This window comes from Lygodium microphyllum, chromosome 16 (genome assembly GCF_053477565.2).
Source record: "Lygodium microphyllum isolate KBCC chromosome 16, Lygodium_microphyllum_v1.1.10, whole genome shotgun sequence".
Lineage (NCBI taxonomy): Eukaryota > Viridiplantae > Streptophyta > Polypodiopsida > Schizaeales > Lygodiaceae > Lygodium > Lygodium microphyllum.
Window position 1 is genome coordinate 41282613 of NC_141150.1, and position 18717 is coordinate 41301329.

The 18717-nt window shown below is 47.8% G+C and overlaps 1 protein-coding gene across 1 annotated transcript in view; it reads right to left on the reverse strand.

Annotated features, from left to right (window-relative positions):
- LOC148022730 (sulfate transporter 4.1, chloroplastic-like) overlaps positions 1-18717 on the reverse strand; it is a 242971-nt gene that overhangs the window by 116549 nt on the left and 107705 nt on the right. Inside the window, exons 5-8 of the mRNA XM_087695655.1 lie at positions 18281-18346; positions 18068-18175; positions 17129-17236; positions 16969-17034 (exon numbers count right to left, since the gene is read on the reverse strand). Of these exons, the coding sequence (XP_087551781.1) occupies positions 16969-17034; positions 17129-17236; positions 18068-18175; positions 18281-18346 (348 nt within the window). The remainder of the gene's footprint in view (positions 1-16968; positions 17035-17128; positions 17237-18067; positions 18176-18280; positions 18347-18717) is intronic.

Consider the following 18717-nt stretch of genomic DNA (forward strand, 5'->3'; position numbering starts at 1 on the left):
GGCAATATATATATGTCTCGAGTTCTATTTCTACATAACTTGATCGACATGTATCTTGCCTTTGCATCTCTATGTACCACTTGGACTCTTATCTCACAGCTCTTCTCTAAATAAAATTACCACACCTCCTGATCTCCTCGTCTCTCCAAGCCTCCTAGGCTGAGGGCGATATGTACTTTCCCATCTGTATCCGTATACATCAGGTAGACAGTTGTCTTTACACCAATGTGTCTCGGTATACATAGCAATGTCTATCCCTTTAAAGGTATCCTCAAAATAACCTGCATCTGTCTATCCCGTTGTGTGTGAGCAAAAAAGAAAGAAATATCTATTAACGTCTCTAGAAGGCCAGTGTGACCTATGAGAACATGACTAATACAACTAGTATCACCATCTCTCATAAGAGAAGAAAAGAGAATTATATCTAGGTCTACATGATAAATTGAAATGGAAAATGAAAAAAATGGGAAACTGAAAAACTAAAAATAGTATAGAGTATCTCCCTCTCAGTGTATGGAATCCACCAAGACTTTGCAAGCTACCTCCGACTGAGTCATCGTGGTAATCTTCGTCTGTAATAAGGAATCATGACACGAATGTGTCGCATATGAGTATGCCTACGTTGCCGATACCCTAGGGCATCGTGCTCTGCATAGCGTTGTAGCTCTCTCTACTATGATGCCACTTGATGATGTCCCTCGATGGCGTCTGTCAGTAGGAGATGTAGTGTCTAAGGTGGCAATGGCTGAGGGGGTCAACTATACTGAAAAGGTTTGTAACTGCTCTCTGGAGGGGTAGATGTGGCTGGGGTTGCCTCCGATCCCGTAACAATGCTGCTCAATACTATTGGAGCTCCAATAAGAAAAAGCCCAGACATCTCTAGTCCTCACAATTCCATCACCCATCTCAATGGTCCAAAGCTCTCCTTAAAGAGGCAATGGTAGCAACCACAGATATCATAGTATACAGTGCATCTACAAATGTAGTGTTCCTCCGTCTTTGGCTCCCATCCACAAAGCTCGCACATCCTCTCATTTACTGCAACATGGCTCCGTCGGCCTATCTCAATCATCAGCTAATGTGATGAGGTGTAAATCTATCCAATAGCAACTCAAAGCCCATGGGAAAGTTGAGCATCCATAGATCTCGGCCTCAGTATGAAACCATCATGGGAAAGCTGCAAGAAGTGACACTAGTATTGTGCCATCTTCATGCCTAATGGGGAAGGGGGCTTGGACCAAGTCCTCTCTATCTCCACTTTAGTGATGTCTACTCTCATTACTCTATTCAACTCTAAACGATTGAGACTCAAAGTGGGATAATCAAGGCTATAATCGAACAGTGGCAATCTGTCTATATTCATGCCATGCAAGTTCAGCTACATGCTCATATGTGCATACCAACACTATCTATCTCCCTCTATTGCAAGCTGTCTTGAAGACTCGAGAGCTAGCCTAGGGTATCGGTCTTTAGGGAGCTGCCATATCCTCAAGAGGAAGGTGATAGCCTAGAATAGTGCCTCCACTATGATGGGTGCTCCATCCAACTCTCCTCGGATGATCTCTTGTGGTACTGAGGCTTTTGCCCTTATCATGAGTGCTATCATCAGGACCAGCGGTATAATGCATCCCCGTCCCCTGACATTGTGACATCACTTTTTGATCCGTCACTTTTGAATGTGATGTGTCTTGTTAAGTAACCGTCATGAGCGACAGCATCCCAGCATCCCAAGGGCCCATCCCGCCTGTTATTTGTGACTATCCATGCTGTGGCTGCATCTCTACTCATGAATAAGTAGTATAAGGCCCAATATTGTGCCTCGGCCCTCCTCCTATGCCCACCATTTATAGTGAGTTAGGGTCCTCGTCTACCTGCGAGCCTCCCACTCTATAATGGACCCTAGCCCTCTTTGGACCAGGAGGTGTCTATATGGCTCCTTACACTCATCATCATACCATCTTTTCTGGGGCCTGGTCCCAAGTCATGTGGATCCACTAGTGCATGTGGAGTGTGGGAAGCTCTAGAGGACAGCTGAGTGTAGGAAAGAGGTGAGTGCCCCTACAGGAGCAATGTGCTCAAACTGTGTAAGCCCATCATGGATGTAATGGTTGTATATGTCAGCTAAATTGTGTGAAATAGAGGGTGGTGGGCTGGGTGTAGATAGCAGCTGGAATCAATGGGAGTGGGGAGGTAGATATGGCAAGGGACAAGTAGATATGATCCACTCCAATCAGGCAAGAGGGCATAATAAAGGATCTAACTAGCTCCATTGTCTCAATGCAGCCTAGTACATAATCCAGTGAATCCAGGCCACTTCTTCATCCCATTGTGGATAATTAGATGGTGTCACAACCCTAGCTCTAGTAGGTTTTGGCCATATCAAGTGCTCTCTCCTCCAATATCAGCTGATACCCTGCTTGTGCCTGCATCCTCCAATATCAGCTGATACCCTGCTTGTGCCTGCATCCTCTGCATCCATCACCTATAGCCACCCTAGATCCTCAAAATCATGTGTCACACTGTCTGCTCTGCATCCGGCATTAAGATCTGCACTGAACTGAGAATGAATGCTTAATACAAGATTGCTACAGACAGCCCCTGCAGAATACAGATCTGTGTCAGTGAGGGCACCAAAATGTGGCACAAGATGACTGAAGAAGGCAGGCAATGATGAGAGAATGGAGATGTCAATCTGGCAATATGTGCAGCCTCATATGCAGCATCCATGAATAGGGGAGTGCAGCAAAACTGGCTGACTTGCCAAAGTGGGGGCAAGAATGCTGAAAACAGCCTAACCTGTCATGAACGTTGCTGACCGGCTGTCCAACAAGAAATAAATGCTGCTGACTGGACTGAAACATTGCTGCCAAGACTGCCACATGGCAAAAGACAAAATGTGCCATTGAACAATGTGAAAACAGACAAACTGCAAGCTGAAAACTGAAATGCGAATACATAGACAGTCAAAGCTATCTAAAAAATTCAACATAGTAGAGAAAACGAAGCTCCCTGCCCGTCACGTCACCTGCTACCCCACCCCCAAGAGTCGCATCATGCCTGCCCCTGCCGCCCCCATCGCCTGTGGCCCCGTCACACCCCCCCCCCCCCCGGCGGCGGTGGCGCTTGGCCTGCTTGTAACCCTCGACCCCTAGCCATCGCCTCCGCCTGTGGCCCCGCCTCCGGCCCGTTGCCCCCACTCCCTGCCTGTCACCCCCGCCCAGTGATGCCGCCCTGCCCATCGCCCTACCTACAGCCAATGGTGCACCCGCCCAACCAAACCCCCCCCATCCCTGCAAGGCCCTATGCCAGTCCCCTCCCCCCCGCTAAGTAAGACCTTGCCCCCCCCGGCGCTACCTCCACCTTGTGGGCCACCAGCCAGGCAGATACACCACCTATTTTTGGAAAATAGCAATCCCTCCCCCTGCAGCGACTCTTCCCCCCCCCCCCCCCCCGGTAGCATTGCAGCACGATAGGTAGGTTCTCAACAGGGACGTGCAATGGAAACCTCTGGTCAAACGCCGGCGCATTCTGCAAGTGCCCCCCAATCAAACACCCTGCGTATCATCCTCTCAGAGGAACAGCTCTTAGCCGTCCGAGCAACAGAGCTGGAGTTGAAAGAAACAGTGATCTCTGGTTAGGTGGTTGGACACTCCCCATCGAGGGCCCAACTACGGGATTGGCTCCACTCCACGCTGCGCATTGGCACAACGCAGATCGCAAAGGCAGTCCTCATGGGCCAACGGATCTTCATGGTTCGACTCACCTCTACGGATGCAACTCGTGACTTAGTGGAGAGCGCACCCTATGCCTCCACGAAGGGGGTCATTTACATTGTCCCCTCGTATAGCGGCTTCACAGTGGAGACATTTGCGCTCCATAACGGATTTCTCAGACATCCAATCACTCCACTTTTCCCTAGACTAGTAGTAGAGTACCGCCAGTTAGTGGAGGACTTTGGACGGCTCTTCGGCACAGTTCTTGCTGCCTCCTTCGCGGATACAGTGAAAGCAACAGGAGTCCCAAAGGTACGAGTGGCCAAGAAAGACACAAAGAGTATACCAAAGTTCCAGGAGATTGAGGCAGAAGGTCACTCCTTTAGGCAGTAGGTCATTGTGACTGAGCAACCAAGGCAGTGCCTACGTTGCCACGACTTTGGGCATCAGGCAACAGATTGCACCCGTTTCGGAGCCAAGGCCGCTCTGCCGACAAGCCCTCAAGTGGATGCTGATGGCTTCACACGAATCCAGAGACGACAGAGAGGGAGACGGCAGGGGAGGCCACAGCCAGCTCCTTAGACGCAGTCTCAACAGCAAGGAGCAAAAGGGTGAGCGACGCCCCCTTGGCAGAGCACTCCACAGCCCCGCCCTACCCGACAGGACTGCAGTCCCGCACATCCACCACCCAAGCTAAACACAACCTCACTTGAGAGCCCACAGCCCCCACACCCACCCCCCCAACCTCCCATGACCCCCCTCACTTACCTTGACGGCAGGGGGGGCCGCAGCCAGCTCCTCAAACGCAGTCTCGACAGCAAGGAGAAGAAGGGTGAGCGACGCCCCCTCGGCAGATCACTTCACAGCCCCACCCTGCCCGACAGGACCGCGGTCCCGCACATCCACCACCCAAGCTAAACACAACCTCACTTGAGAGCTCACAGCCCCCACACCCACCCCCCCACTTACCCTGGCCCACAGCCCCCCCCCTCCCAGGGCCACCAGCTCTCCCCCACACCCGGCACATAACCCCGACCATCCCTCAATCCTCTTCCCCACCACCACCTCCCCTGCCGAGCACCCCCCATGATCCGCACCCATTCAAGTGATCCCTCCCAGACCAACCCCCCCTCCTCCCACAGGAGGTGATGAGCCACACACGCCTTCATCCTCCTCCAACCAGCAGTCTTCCCCCTCCCACACAGCAATAGTTGCACTCGTACGTAGTACGAACTGGTTCATACTATACGGTTCGTATCGTACCGTCCCGTACGAATTCCTACCAAAAAACAAGCCTTTTTTTTTTTGGGCGTGGTTGTTGTTGGTGGTGGTGGTTTGGGTTGTTGATTGTTGTTGTTGTGGTGGTGGTGGTGATGGTGATTTTGTAGCCTTGATCGATTAACTAAGAAAGGGAGTGGAAGCTTGATTAGACTCCTCATACATGTTTTGTTATGATTTATCCTAGAGCCAAAGGCCATACATCAGGTATTCAAGCAGTTCCAAACGTTTCTAATTGATGTCCCATCATTTTTCACAATATATTAGTGTCATCAAAAAATAAATTCAGTAGCCTCGAATTTGTGTATTACCATGCAGAAGCCCGCGGTCCTCAAGAAAATAACAGGCTATAACGGCCCATGGGTGATGCTCCACACACATGGCACGAAAAAGCGACCAACGAAGTGCCAGCATATGAGTTTTGGCATCCAAAATAGCCCCCCCACCCACACGTTTGGGGGTACATGTATGTGACCACGAAATCCACGAAATACATGCAAGCAATGAATCCTTCTTCCATAACATGAAACGAATGGCCCGAGTGAGAGCATTCAAAGTAGTAGGAGTTCGAGGCAGCAATGGTAAGAAATATGTGAGCATTGGCAGCATAATTGTCTAAGCCACTTTGAGGCGAACATGGAAGAGCCAAGGTTGCGACTTCCAATACAGAAACTTAGCTGCTAGTTTCTGTGAAATCCACTGTAGTAGATGTTTTGGCCGAACATCAATACCCAAAGGGTACCCAAGATGCCTGACAATGGAACCACATGGAACCACCTGTCCCTACCAGCCCAATGATTGTAAATCGGACTCCGTGAAACTTAGAATGGCTGATTTGAAAGCATTGATACGAAGACCAGAAGCTTGACCAAAGAGCGTCCAAACATCTAATGCTCAAGGACAAAGGGCTCTGTAACACCACCATTTAGCATAACTCGCGAAGAAGCTGCAGCACTAATGGTGTAGATCAATCGCGACATCCGAGTACCAAAGCCCATAGTAGACATAAGTTCTGCAATGAAAGACCAGTCTAAATAGTCAAAAGCCTTTTCCAGATCCAATTGAATCAAGACCACCTCCTGACTAGAGTGCCTTGCATAGTCAATAGCCATTTGCACATTTAAGATATTATGCAGAATATTGCGGCCCTTAATGAAACCATATTGAAGAGGATACACAATGGCCAGAAGATGCTTGTGGAGCTGATTAGCCAGCACTTTGGAAAAGATTTTATATATCGAACCCATCAAAGAAATTGGTCTCCAATGTTGCAACATCGACGGCAAAGGAACCTTTGGAAGCAATTTGATAAGACCTTCTTTCCAAGAGGAAGGCATGAACCCAGTTTCCCAAACCTGCTGAAAAATAGCCGTCAATGGCTTCACCAGTTGGGTAGCAGAACTCTCAAAGAATTCATTGGTGAGACCATCCCAACCGGTACTTTTATCCTTAGGCAGGCGTAGCAAAACTTCCATAACCTCCTCCTCACAAATATCTGTCTCCAAAGTAGTTTGCATATCAAGTGGAACCTAATGTCGGACCAGATCATAGAAGACTGAACGTGCATGCGTAACTTGGTCAGAAGGTGACTGAGAAGAACCAAGAAGCACTAGAAAATAATTCCGACACATATTGACAATAGTCTGAGGATCAGTGACCATTCGACCTTCTGAATTCTGTAGTCTAGACATATTTTCTCGAGCAGGAGAGGCATGCAGAGCGCGAAAGAACTTATGAGTTTGACAAGCACTATCTTGCAAATTCTCAATCAAATTTTGCAATTTGGCCTGCTGATAAGATTTCAACTGAAACTCTTTAATAAGATCCGCCAAACGCATTGCTAGTGACAGCAGAAATTCATCATCTGGACTGTCCACCAGCAGAGAACGATCCAAAGCTAGCAAGTCCTCCGCTGCCTGGTGGCGCGGCCGACAAAGAGAGGCATGGTGGATCCCATATTGCCGAGCAACCCGCTGCACATTTGCGAGCAATCGGTCAAAGGAAGCAATGCCCTCAGTGGTGAAGTCCAATAAAAATCTATCAATCAATTGCTGCATATAGCCCTGAAAGATTGAGTGCTTCAAATAAGAGGAGTTGAAACGTAAAGGGAGTCTATCCAGCAATTGCATAAAAGGTGCAATGGGTTGCGCAAGTATCTCAAGCTGGAGAGGGAAATGGTCCGACAAAGCATATTGCTGCAAGACTGTCATTGCCAGCACCTCAGGAAGAAAATCATTATCCTGCATGATGTACATTCTGTCCAACCGCGACCATGTAGTTACATACTGCGCCGAATGGAAAGTAAACCCTGTAGAAGAAGGGTGTAGCCAAGACCATAGATCTTGCTTAAGTACAACAAGCGCAAACGCATTCCACACCCGACTTTCTGGAGCGTCCATCACCGAATGCTCTGAAGTGGACTGCGAAGAATCAACACACATATTAAAATCCCCCATCAAAAAACCCTGTCTGCCAAGTGACAAGGAGGTCTTCAAAGTATTCCAAAGATCCTGGTGGGATAAAGGGTCATTCGGAGCATAGAGACCCAGCAACCATAAGATCTCGCCTTCAAATAAAACTTCAACTACCACAAAGCACCCATGTACATCATTTTTAATAAGAACAGGCTGATATCTCTCATGTACAATCATAAGCATAGTTTTTCCATACGTGAATCAAACGTCAAACGCAAACACGTATGAAAGTATGAAATGAGTATGATTCAGACCCTAGACCTGAATCATACGTGACCCTAATTTTTTAACATATTCTTAACAAAATATGAGAAAAATACACAACTTTAAGATATAATAAACATAATAAACATGTGCTAATTTCAAAATAAAAGAACAATGCACAACTCTTGAACTTTGAATACTGAGACTCGAGAGTTTGAGTCAATATAAAAGGATTCATGATTCATCATTTAACTTTCAAGGAATTGACATGATACATGATACATCTGTCATCAAGATTCAAGCCAAGTTGCCCAATGCCAACTGCATAGTAGACTAAAAACTGAAAGGGAACAACCAAAAGCAAAACTGAAAACTGCATAATAGAGTCACATCATATATCATGATTCATGATTCATCTGTCATCAACTAATCTACTCATCATCTTCATCATTCTCAAGAGTGCATCCAAAACAATCTCAGCTACTTCCATTCCCTTTACTGTACGTGAAGCTTTCTTCCTCACCCAGGCATCACTAACAACCATACGCCGTAAACCATTGTAGCATCTCTCATCCAACAAGTTCACTAACATGATAAACATGTAAGCAAACCGTGTGGTCAATGGCTTCAATAGTTCTTTTTTACTGAATTGGCGATACAATGCCAATATTGTATACTTGCGTGTAACAAATGTGACAACTTTATTTGCTTTAGCCAGCACAGGGGCAATCCAAGCAAGCTTCCCAATATCTTCTAACAGAAGATCCAAGCAATGGCATGTACATCTAGTAAAAAAAATATTAGGCCACTCTTGCTCAATCAAATCACCTGCTCTCACGCAGTTAACTGCATTGTCAATACATACCTGCACCACATAATCTGGGCCAATATCAAGGATCACATCTTTCAAGATGCCAAAGATAAACTCCCCAGACTTGTATTCACCACTAGTATCACAGCAGATAAAGGCGACCACATTCTGTATGCTTTTGTGTAAAGTCGTCAACATTTTTTAATTTAAAAAAACGTCAAGTCTGATATGGGGTTTTCAAACGTCTGTTTTTCAAACGTTTACAGACATCTGAAATTCATTTCAGACGCATCTGAAAACAACTATGATCATAAGCACACCAGAATAATGCCCGGCGTGTGTCCCTACATAAAACAAGCGAAACCCATGGCAATCCACAACTTTTCCTGCTTCACCATGACTCTTGTGCTCAACCGCACACAAGACATCCCACTGATTCTCATGCAATACAGTCCACATGGCATGTTGCTTATGGCAAGAACAAATGCCGCGCACATTCCACATGGCTATCTTCATGTGCATTCAAAAAGAAGATCAGGAGCGAGGCACCGCTTGCCTCGATTTAACCTTTTCTGCTAGAATGTCAAGCACACCCTCATCCAAAAAATCAGCTAACACAGCAAAAGAGTTCTGACGGCCAGCTTTAGAGGTAGACGGAATATCCACTGTCTTGGGGATGGAACAAGGATAACGACGATCCCATGGTGTAATCACATTCCCTCTAGTATCAAAAGCCAGTTTAGCGGGTGGGCCCTTTGGGCTGTCTGTATATACTTTTCTAGTAGACTGATTACGAGGAGCAGAAGGAACCATAGTACGCGCAGGGTGTTCTGAACACAACATTTCTTTCCTGCGCATATACGTGTGCATGGAATCTTGTGAAACATTAGGCCTAGTATTCGCCATGCCAGCATCAAACTCTTTCCCTTTTTTGGGACGTGCCTCAACCCAGTCATTGCCACAAGAATCCAAACCCGAAACAGGTTGTTTACCTTTATCCAAAACTTTAGGTGGCTGGGTAGCATCCTGTGATGGAGCATCAAGCACCATGTCTTCCATAGGTAGCATAGCATGCTCATCATCTGAAGACGGTTGCTTCTCTGGGCATTCGGCCATAAAATGCCCCAATTTTCCACACGAAAAGCAGTGATTTGCAAAGTTGCCCCATTTCAAACGAAAGTGCAAAGGATGCATGCCAGAGTAATTAATGCGAAACCATGCAGGCCTTTTCCTAGCAGTGTCCAATAACATGCACAAACGGTTACGATTCATGGGCCTTAGGCTCGAGGGGACCAGAACAATTCCCACAATGGCCATGGCATCCTTCAACAAAGGCCAATAGACAGCCGGGCAATTCAACCCACACCGAGCATTCACGTTGAAGCAGGCGCTGAAAGTCTGCCATCGGCCGCCATGGCACAACATGGACCAAACAGCGATCAAAGAACAATGGCAATTTAGAGAGGAGATCAGCCCGATGCTTCTCCGATTTCAACAGCACCTCATAGAAGCCTCGGGGCCCAACAAAAATCTCCTCAACACACTCCCCTTGTAGTAAATGGTGCAGCCACTGGCCAATATGGGAAAGCACTGGAATCCTGCCACTGAAAAAGAGGATAACGGCACAGTCATAAAACACCGAAAAAGAGCGCAAGACATTTTTCGGGTCCACCGTGGCTTCAAGAACATCTTCAGATCCAGAGTCAAAAAACGCTTCATGATTATGTTGGACATAATCGCCAAGCTGAGTGTTGGCAAACTCCAGCAAATGCTCCCAATCAATATCTTGAGAATCCACAGAATCAGAGGCAACCTACGCATAAGAACGATCCTGATGACCCATTGTCTCTTCCGAAGTGTGCTTGGAGCGTTTGCCCACAAGCTGAAAGTTAGGAGCAGGAGGCAGCTCCTCTGTGCAAGGAACCATATCCTCTGGTTCCTCTGTATCAAAACCCGGACCAAGGGCTGCCACCGTTTGGTCGAGAAAAGCCATATCCAGACCAGCCATGCTTCTCTCTCTCTCTCTCTCTCTCTCTCTCTCTCTCTCTCTCTCTCTCTCTCTCTCTCTCTCTCTCTCTCTCTCTCTCTCTCTCTCCCCACATCCGTGGGCACACGAGTCAAGACACTGCCTCTCTAACGACTGGCTGACTTAGAGTTGACAAGAACTGGGCGTGGGCGTCTCTCTCTCTCTCTCTCTCTCTCTCTCTCTCTCTCTCTCTCTCTCTCTCTCTCTCTCTCTCTCTCTCTCTCTCTCTCTCTCTCTCTCTCTCTCTCTCGCTCTCTCTCTCTCTCTCGCCTCTCTCTCTCTCTCTCTCTCTCTCTCTCTCTCTCTCTCTCTCTCTCTCTCTCACACACACACTCTGCAGGTCCCGCAAACCTGCAAAATTAGGAAACCGCCAGGCTACAGCAACAGGACTGCAACGGGGCTCCTGTGCAGAATAGGACGGACGCGAGCAGGTGCACCCCTGACTAATAGGGCGTGTGAAAGCAGGCGAGTAGCTGAGGGCGCAGCTCCAGGCGACTGTGCAGCGTCCGAGGGGAGACGTCAGGTAGGACTCCGTGCAGTAGGGCACAGTCGCACAGCAGAGGAAGAGCTCCGAGGGATGTCATCGAGTTGCCCCTAGCACAAGCGGCCCGTTTCTACTTGTGTACAGAGTCACAACTCTCAATATGGCTGATAGATGCATTGATAGTACCACCTGGAACATCTATCACTCCTATGATCTGAACGAGGGCCACCATGGGAAACTAGAGTTTGCCGTCTAGACCTACGGCAAAGCGTACTTGCATGCCCCATAGCTTTTCCTCTTCATCAGCAGCCTCCACACCGAACAAATGCATGTTCGATCAATCGCACGTTTCCCCATGAGCTTACACCTTGCATCCTGGAATGTGAATAGTCTCCACTATAGTGGGGCACGTGGTTCCAAGGAGTTGATTGTTCACAAGAAGCTGCAGCTTGCTGTTGCCGGATGGATCGACATCTTACTTCTATAGGAGCACAAGCTCACTTCACCCACGCCCAACGGATAGGGAAGGTACTCTCGGGCAGCTCGCAAACTTACTGGGAACATGCCATAGGTGCCCACGGCAAGAGTGGAAGCATATGCACCTCTATTGCCCCGAGTCTCATCGCTTGTGTACGAGACCACGGGACAATAGTGGCAAGGAGGGTTCTATGCATCAGATTGGATATTGGGGGCTCATGGCTTGGAGTCCTCAATGTTTATTCCCCTACGGATTGGATATTGGGGACTCATGGCTTGGAGTCCTCAATGTTTATTCCCCCTTGAGCATACACCTTGCATCCTGGAATGTGAATAGTCTCCACTACAGTGGGGCACGTGGTTCCAAGAAGTTGATTGTTCAGAAGAAGCTGCAGCCTGCTCTTGCCGGATGGATCGACATCTTACTTCTAGAGGAGCACAAGCTCACTCCCACCCATGCCCAATGGATAGGGAAGGTACTCCCGGGCAGCTCGCACACTTACTGGGAGCATGCCATAGGTGCCCACGGCAAGAGTGGAGGCGTATGCACCTCTATTGCCCCGAGTCTCATCGCTTGTGTACGAGACCACGGGACAATAGTGGCAAGAAGGGTTCTATGGATCGGATTGGATATTGGGGACTCATGGCTTGGAGTCCTCAATGTTTATTCCCCTATGGAGGTTAGGACACGTAGCATGTTCTAGAAGATCGCGGATGGACTCCCAAAGGTGGACTCCTAGATCATTGAAGGAGACTTCAACAACCTGGAGGCTTTGGAGGACCAGCAGGGCAGAGGCAACCACTACCAAGGCATGGCTGGGGAGGAGCAAGAGGCATGGGAGGTCTTTCTACTGGTAGTAGGAGCACACGATGCCTCGAGAGACCCTGCCTTCCAGAGGAGGGAGACGTCGTTGGACTTCTCTTAGGGATACAGGCAGCTAGGTGAAGTCCTATTGGAGCGGTTGGACAGATTTTATGTGGGAGAGAGGGGAGGCTCACGTGGAGGCCAAATTGGGCATTCTAGTGGGCACCACGTTGTCTAATCATTGCCCGGTTCTCCTTACACTAGATCCCCCAATATCTGCCCTAGACACAATATCCGGTTGGATCCGTGACTCAATCTATAGGAGGGAGGAGGTGACAAGAAAGGTAGAGCAGATTTCGACCAGGGAGTAGGGTAGGAGGGACCAGATCACAAAGGAGGTTGCAGAGATCCTAGCCGAGTTGAGCAAAATCTGCCAAGAGGCAGCCATACGTGCCAGGTAGCAAAGCTAGGAGGAGGAGAGAGCACTCGGGCGGGACCTTGCAACCACGCAGAGATTAGTACAAGAGGCATCACGGGATCCCACCCTCCACAAACAGGAGATGCGCACGCGAGCAGCCATTGCTGGCCTAGAGGATAGGCACTCAGAGTTCTCTTTCCACACCTCAACAGCTTTCTGGGCACGGAAGGGAAATACGATGTGCAGGGAGTTTTTCCAAGTGCACTAGCCTCGCGCAGATACGCAGCCTTTGAGATTAGTATGGGAGAACCTGTTCTAGCCCAAACGAGGTGATGCAGATTGCTACCGACTACTATAGACGCCTCTTCCAACCTCAGCTAGAGGACAGCGATGTAGACAACAGGTCCGGGATCACATCCCATCCCTCATCACAAAGGAGATGGGATACTCCCTCCTATAGCCCTCTTCACAGAGAAGGAACTAGAGGAGGCTTTCCATACACAGGACAGGCAGAAATGCCCGCCAGAGGATGGCCTCTCTAAGGCCTTATTCACTACCTATTGGGGAGTGGTGAAAGACCCCCTATTGATGGCCTTCTAAGAGATTTTCACTTCAGGACAGATGCCAGGGACTCTTTCAGCAGATCTTATCAGTCTTTTCCCCAAAGGCAGAGACCGGTTGGAGCTTTCCCAGTGAGACTGATCACCTTATTGTCAGTGGCCTATAAGGCACTGGCAAAGACGATTGGTAGGCGACTACACCCCATGCTTCCAGACATCATCCATGACACACAGGCAGGCTTTGTCCAGGATAGGAGAATCCTAGACAATGTATTCATCTTCTTTGAGGCGACAGAGTGGTCTCATCACACTGGGCCAAGAGTGGCCGTACTACTCTTGGATTTCGAGAAAGCTTATGACAGGGTGGATTGGGTTTTCCTAGAGGGCAGCATGGTAAGGTTGGGTTTCCTCCAGGCTTGGATTCACCGATTCTCTGCACTTCATACATCGGCCACGAGCAGGATTTTCATAGGTGGTAGGCGAGGGGAGAAGTTTCTGCTAGAGAAAATGGTCCGGAAGGGCTGCCCCCTGGCCCCGTACTTGTTTCCTACTCTTTGAAGAGGCGATGTCTCACTTCCTGAGGTCATGTGTGAGCAGATTACGCAGCCTCCGACTTCCAGTGAGAGAGGAGACTAAGTTGTTAGACTCAGAGTATGCAGATGATACAGCACTCTACATAGAGGATGATGAGTGGATGCTCGAGAGACTGAGGCTCGATCTTGAGGTGTTCTATTCTACAGCGGGAGCGAAAATCAACTGGCGAAAGTCGGTTGGTGTCCTCACAGACCCGAACTCTAGCACGGAGTGGGGCGTCCACCTGGGATTTACATGGGTGAGCAGAGGGCAGACCGTCTGGTACCTAGGGTTCTAGGTGGGACTGGACATCACTCCCGCCCAGCAGTTTCTTCCAATCCTCGATTCTATTCAAAGGAAGCTGACCTACTAGAGCACGGCTCGCCTCTCACTAGCCCGTCGAGCCCTGGTGGTAAACCACGTCCTCCTAGCAACGGCCTGGTACATCGCCTGTGTGTGTGTGTGTGTGTGTGTGTGTGTGTGTGTGTGTGTGTGTGTGTGTGTGTGTGTGTGTGTGTGTGTGTGTGTGTGTGTGTGTGTGTGTGTGTGTGTGTGTGTGTGTGTGTGTGTGTGTGTGTGTGTGTGTGTGTGTGTGTGTGTGTGTGTGTGTGTGTGTGTGTGTGTGTGTGTGTGTGTGTGTGTGTGTGTGTGTGTGTGTGTGTGTGTGTGTGTGTGTGTGTGTGTGTGTGTTGTGTGTGTGTGTGTGTGTGTGTGTGTGTGTGTGTGTGTGTGTGTGTGTGTGTGTGTGTGTGTGTGTGTCTTCACGTCAGCCCAGATCAAACCCCCCCTCCCCCCCCCAGATCATCCTTCCTACACGCAACTTGCTCCATGTGTGGCAGGGCCTCCGTAAGGCCCTAATCCAAAGCCCCCCAAGCTACTAGGAGGAGATAGACCGTCAGCCGATGATCTGGAAATCCCAGGTCAAGGATCGGGAAGGGGCACAGATTGGCAAGCGCCCCCACATCTAGTGGGCTAGTTGGGAAGCTGGCCTGGCTCGTACCATCAGGACATGGCGGGAGGTGTACAAGATGGTGGACGAGAAGGTGCTACAGCAAGTATCAGGCTGCCAGAGAGGAGTGGAGCTGAGGAGAAGGGAGATAGATGCAGCAATACCTCAGGAGTGGCTTGCTCCCCCGATACGAGAGCCAATAGAGGCCGCGGAGGTATGGGCCACTAGGTTTTCACCAGCAGGCATCCCCCTACAAGTTGCAGGTAGAGTGGGCGGTGCTCCACCTGGGACCTTCTTCACCGTACAGGAAGGGGCGTCTGGCTCTTGACAGAGGACAACAGGATGAGGGGATAGTTGTCCTTTCATGAAAAAGGATCCAGGTGATTGGCCTTCAGGGGAAGACATAGCGACTGGACCCTTTTGTCTTGTCGCACGATCTTAGGGAATGGCGCCTCTGGATCTGGGAGGGCATGCCACTTGATGAGCTAGAGTGGGATCCAAAGAGTGGCTATGGCCGGCCAGTGCGGTCACCAAGAAGCCACCGAGGTTCCTGGAGTACACCGCCAGGATTGGCAAACATGTACTGATGTAGGAAGATATGGATTGGGTGGCGTCACGTAGCAGGCACTCGGCGCAGCAGAGTATCACAAAGCCTTTCCAATGGACCTTCTGGTGCCGCCTATGGGATAGCTGGAGGCCAAGAGGGTATCATATTTTTTATGGCTCGTAGCACATGGAGGATTGGCGGTGGGAAGCTGGCTTACCCAGATGCAGAAGGGAGGTTGTAAGCGCTGCACACAGCAGTCTCTGGAAACCCCAAAGCACTGCCTTTGCTCGTGTGAGGCGGCGCAACTCATGTGGAGAGAAGCATGCCGCATCCTTCGCCGTATAGCACCTAGCCTTGGATGTATCTCATGAGGAGCTTTCTACTGGCAGGCGGTCAGCCAAGGCCATCACCTTGTGTGTGAGGCCGGGATGCACGACACGATATTCATTATCGAGGCAGGGTCGTGCGCAATGGTCGATTTAGAGGCTCTACCCATCCGCCAGGTACTGGAGCCCACAGAAGGCCGCTCTGAGGTATGGGAGATCATAGGAAGTCCTACTGGTTGGCATATCTGGAAGGCGCCGTGTCAAGAGGCTTTCAGCAGAGAGAGACTTTCAGTACAGGCAACCTTAGCAAAGCTCTAGACCTCCATGATCCACTCCCTTCGCGGCCGATGGGATCAGGTGCAGGGCGAGTCCAAGTCTTGTCAGGAGCTCCAATGTCATTTCATGCGCACTTGGGGTGGCGAAGACCTGTTTTTCGTGATGCATGCAGGCAGCCCCAGATGGCAATACACCCCCCTTCCATGGGTTTTTGCCCCCATCCCCCGCAGACCACCTTGAGAGGCTTGTATACATGATGTATTTGTGACTTTCATCAGCTCCAACTAGTCTGTTGAGCATGAACACTCCATTGTAATCAGTTTTTTTAGTAATATAATCAGCCACATTTTACTTGAAAATAAAAAAAAGACAGTCAAAGCTCCTCTACACTCACATGAATCGTTGTGCCAAACACAGAAAGGCCTCGATGGAAAACAAGTGCATAACAATATGCTAGGCTGTCAAACTGCTTTAGTGCCTCAATTGTACGGTGAGGCCTGAAGAACTGCACATATGAAGTCAGGCAATTGAACCCTGACAACCATGATGCAAGTCTCTATACATATGCAAATTTGGTGTGCTAGCACAGACCAATGCTGGCAACCGTCTATAAGCCATCCCCACAACCATGAAATTTCAAGACGAAGAGGGAGTACAGAGAGACAACCATCTTACTTGATAGTGAACATGGCTAATCTGGAATTTTCCTCTGATACGGTAGTCTAGCAGCAATACCTCCAGAGAGGAAGATTTTATCTCTCTGCATCAGTGAATATAGTTGTTGCATACTATTGCTGCTTATCTGTGAGAAGGATGGCAGCAACAATAATCTCAGACAGACTACAGAAAAACATAGTTGTATGTTGATGGCAGGAAAAGACCCCACATTTATTTGGCACATAGCACATTTAAAACGAGGATTCATCTATGTTGATGGGAGGAAAAGACTCAATATTCATTTGGTACATGGCACATTTGAAATGAGAACTCGTCTACCTTACAGTAACAAAATATAAGAACATCCTTTAGTATGAGAAAATTGTGTACCTCTTGGTTGGAATCGATTTCATAACCATTTCTAGCTGCTAGTGCTTTGGCGATACCAACTGATTCCTGCAATGAAATGGCAGTTATTCATGCCCTTGTTACAAAAGATATGGCTGGAAATGTCATTAAATCTTAAAGATTGAACAAATCCACCACCTACCAAAATGGCAACACCTGTAATAAGCAATGTTGTTCCTATGAGGTCTGGCACATTTCCAAAATTTTTCGGCAGAGAAAATTTAGGGAGACCTTGTGGAATAGATCCCACCTGAACCAGAATGTAATGGATTTAAATTGGCCTCCTTGCAAAGAACAATGCTATGACACATAAACCCAAGCTTTGTAATGCACTTCTAAAAGCACATAGACCTTTAAACAAATCAAAACAAAGCTGGAGCTGGTTTTGCTTGATCACTTTAAATGTCTATTTTTTATAACAGCACCCTTACCTATTAAAGTTCTGTTTGCACACTTTAAATGCCTGTTTTTTATAACAGCACCCTTACCTACTATTAAAGTTATGTTTGCACAATTACCCTCCATTTGGAGAGAAATTTACACAGCCTAAACGATATCTAATGACAAATTCAATTATTTAATGAATACATTTTTGGAGACAAATCCAGAGTCAATAAATTACTGCTCTACATGAAAAGCAATAATGTAGTCAATGTTAAGCCACACCAGGAAAACTGCCAAGAGAAACAAGCAGCAGCAGCAGCAAGCAAGCATTCTTCTTCCCTGCCATGACTCTTGTACTTCTCATGTGATTAATATAATTTCTCACAAATGCACCCAAGGAAAAAAAAAACATCAACAAGAAGCATCAGTTTTCAGGCTGTGCTAAATCTTTGTAGAAACACATGACAATCTGGATGGTTTACTCTATCATTAATCCTCTCATCTAAAGATTTCTCCATGAAATCGAGCAACATGAGTGTCGTATAATTTTGCAACGTCAGACTCCCAAGTCATGACAAAAGAGGGCACATGCAAGCAAACCACAAACATGTGTTTTCAAAGCAAGAGTATGCATCTCCAATCTCAGGGATGAGTAAAATGTATAGTAGAATACTGGTGACAATCTGAAGGTAATTACCAGTGTAATGTTTGAAGGATTGACCAAAAAGGCAAACAATGTTCCAACTACAACTGCTGTTAATGGTCCTGAAGCCCGCATAAACCTGAGTTTCTTGTGTGTCTTCCCCTAAAATTCCAATCCAAAAATTAGACATGAGAACCAAAGGACTCCAGGTCGGCTTCCATGTGCATACATTTAATGCGAGCAACATAGAAAAACCATCTATGTTACCAGATGCTTCATGATCAACAAAATAGCCAACATGGAGCAGCCTAGCAGAAACGGGTTCCATTTGAACTGCCAAAAAACACAAAAAAGAACAAGCTGCTGTTTTACCAAATATGAAACATTTCATTATCTTGTATACTAGCTTGCCAACAACAATAGACTCAAAGCCACATGAAATTATGAAGATTAGTAATCAAACCATTGGACAATGAGTAGAAAATTAATAAAGGAGCATGTCTCAAGTCATAGAACAGCCATAGTTAAAAGTTCCGTAATGATATTATCAGCATAACCACTCTTTCCCAGATTACATAACATGCTTCACAACAATTAAAGCTATTTCCGCATTAATTTTTGAGAGTAAACCGTATACTTCTATTCAAGTACACTTCCAGAATACAAAAACTGAACCTAGGGTTAGAGGAACCCTACATGAGGTT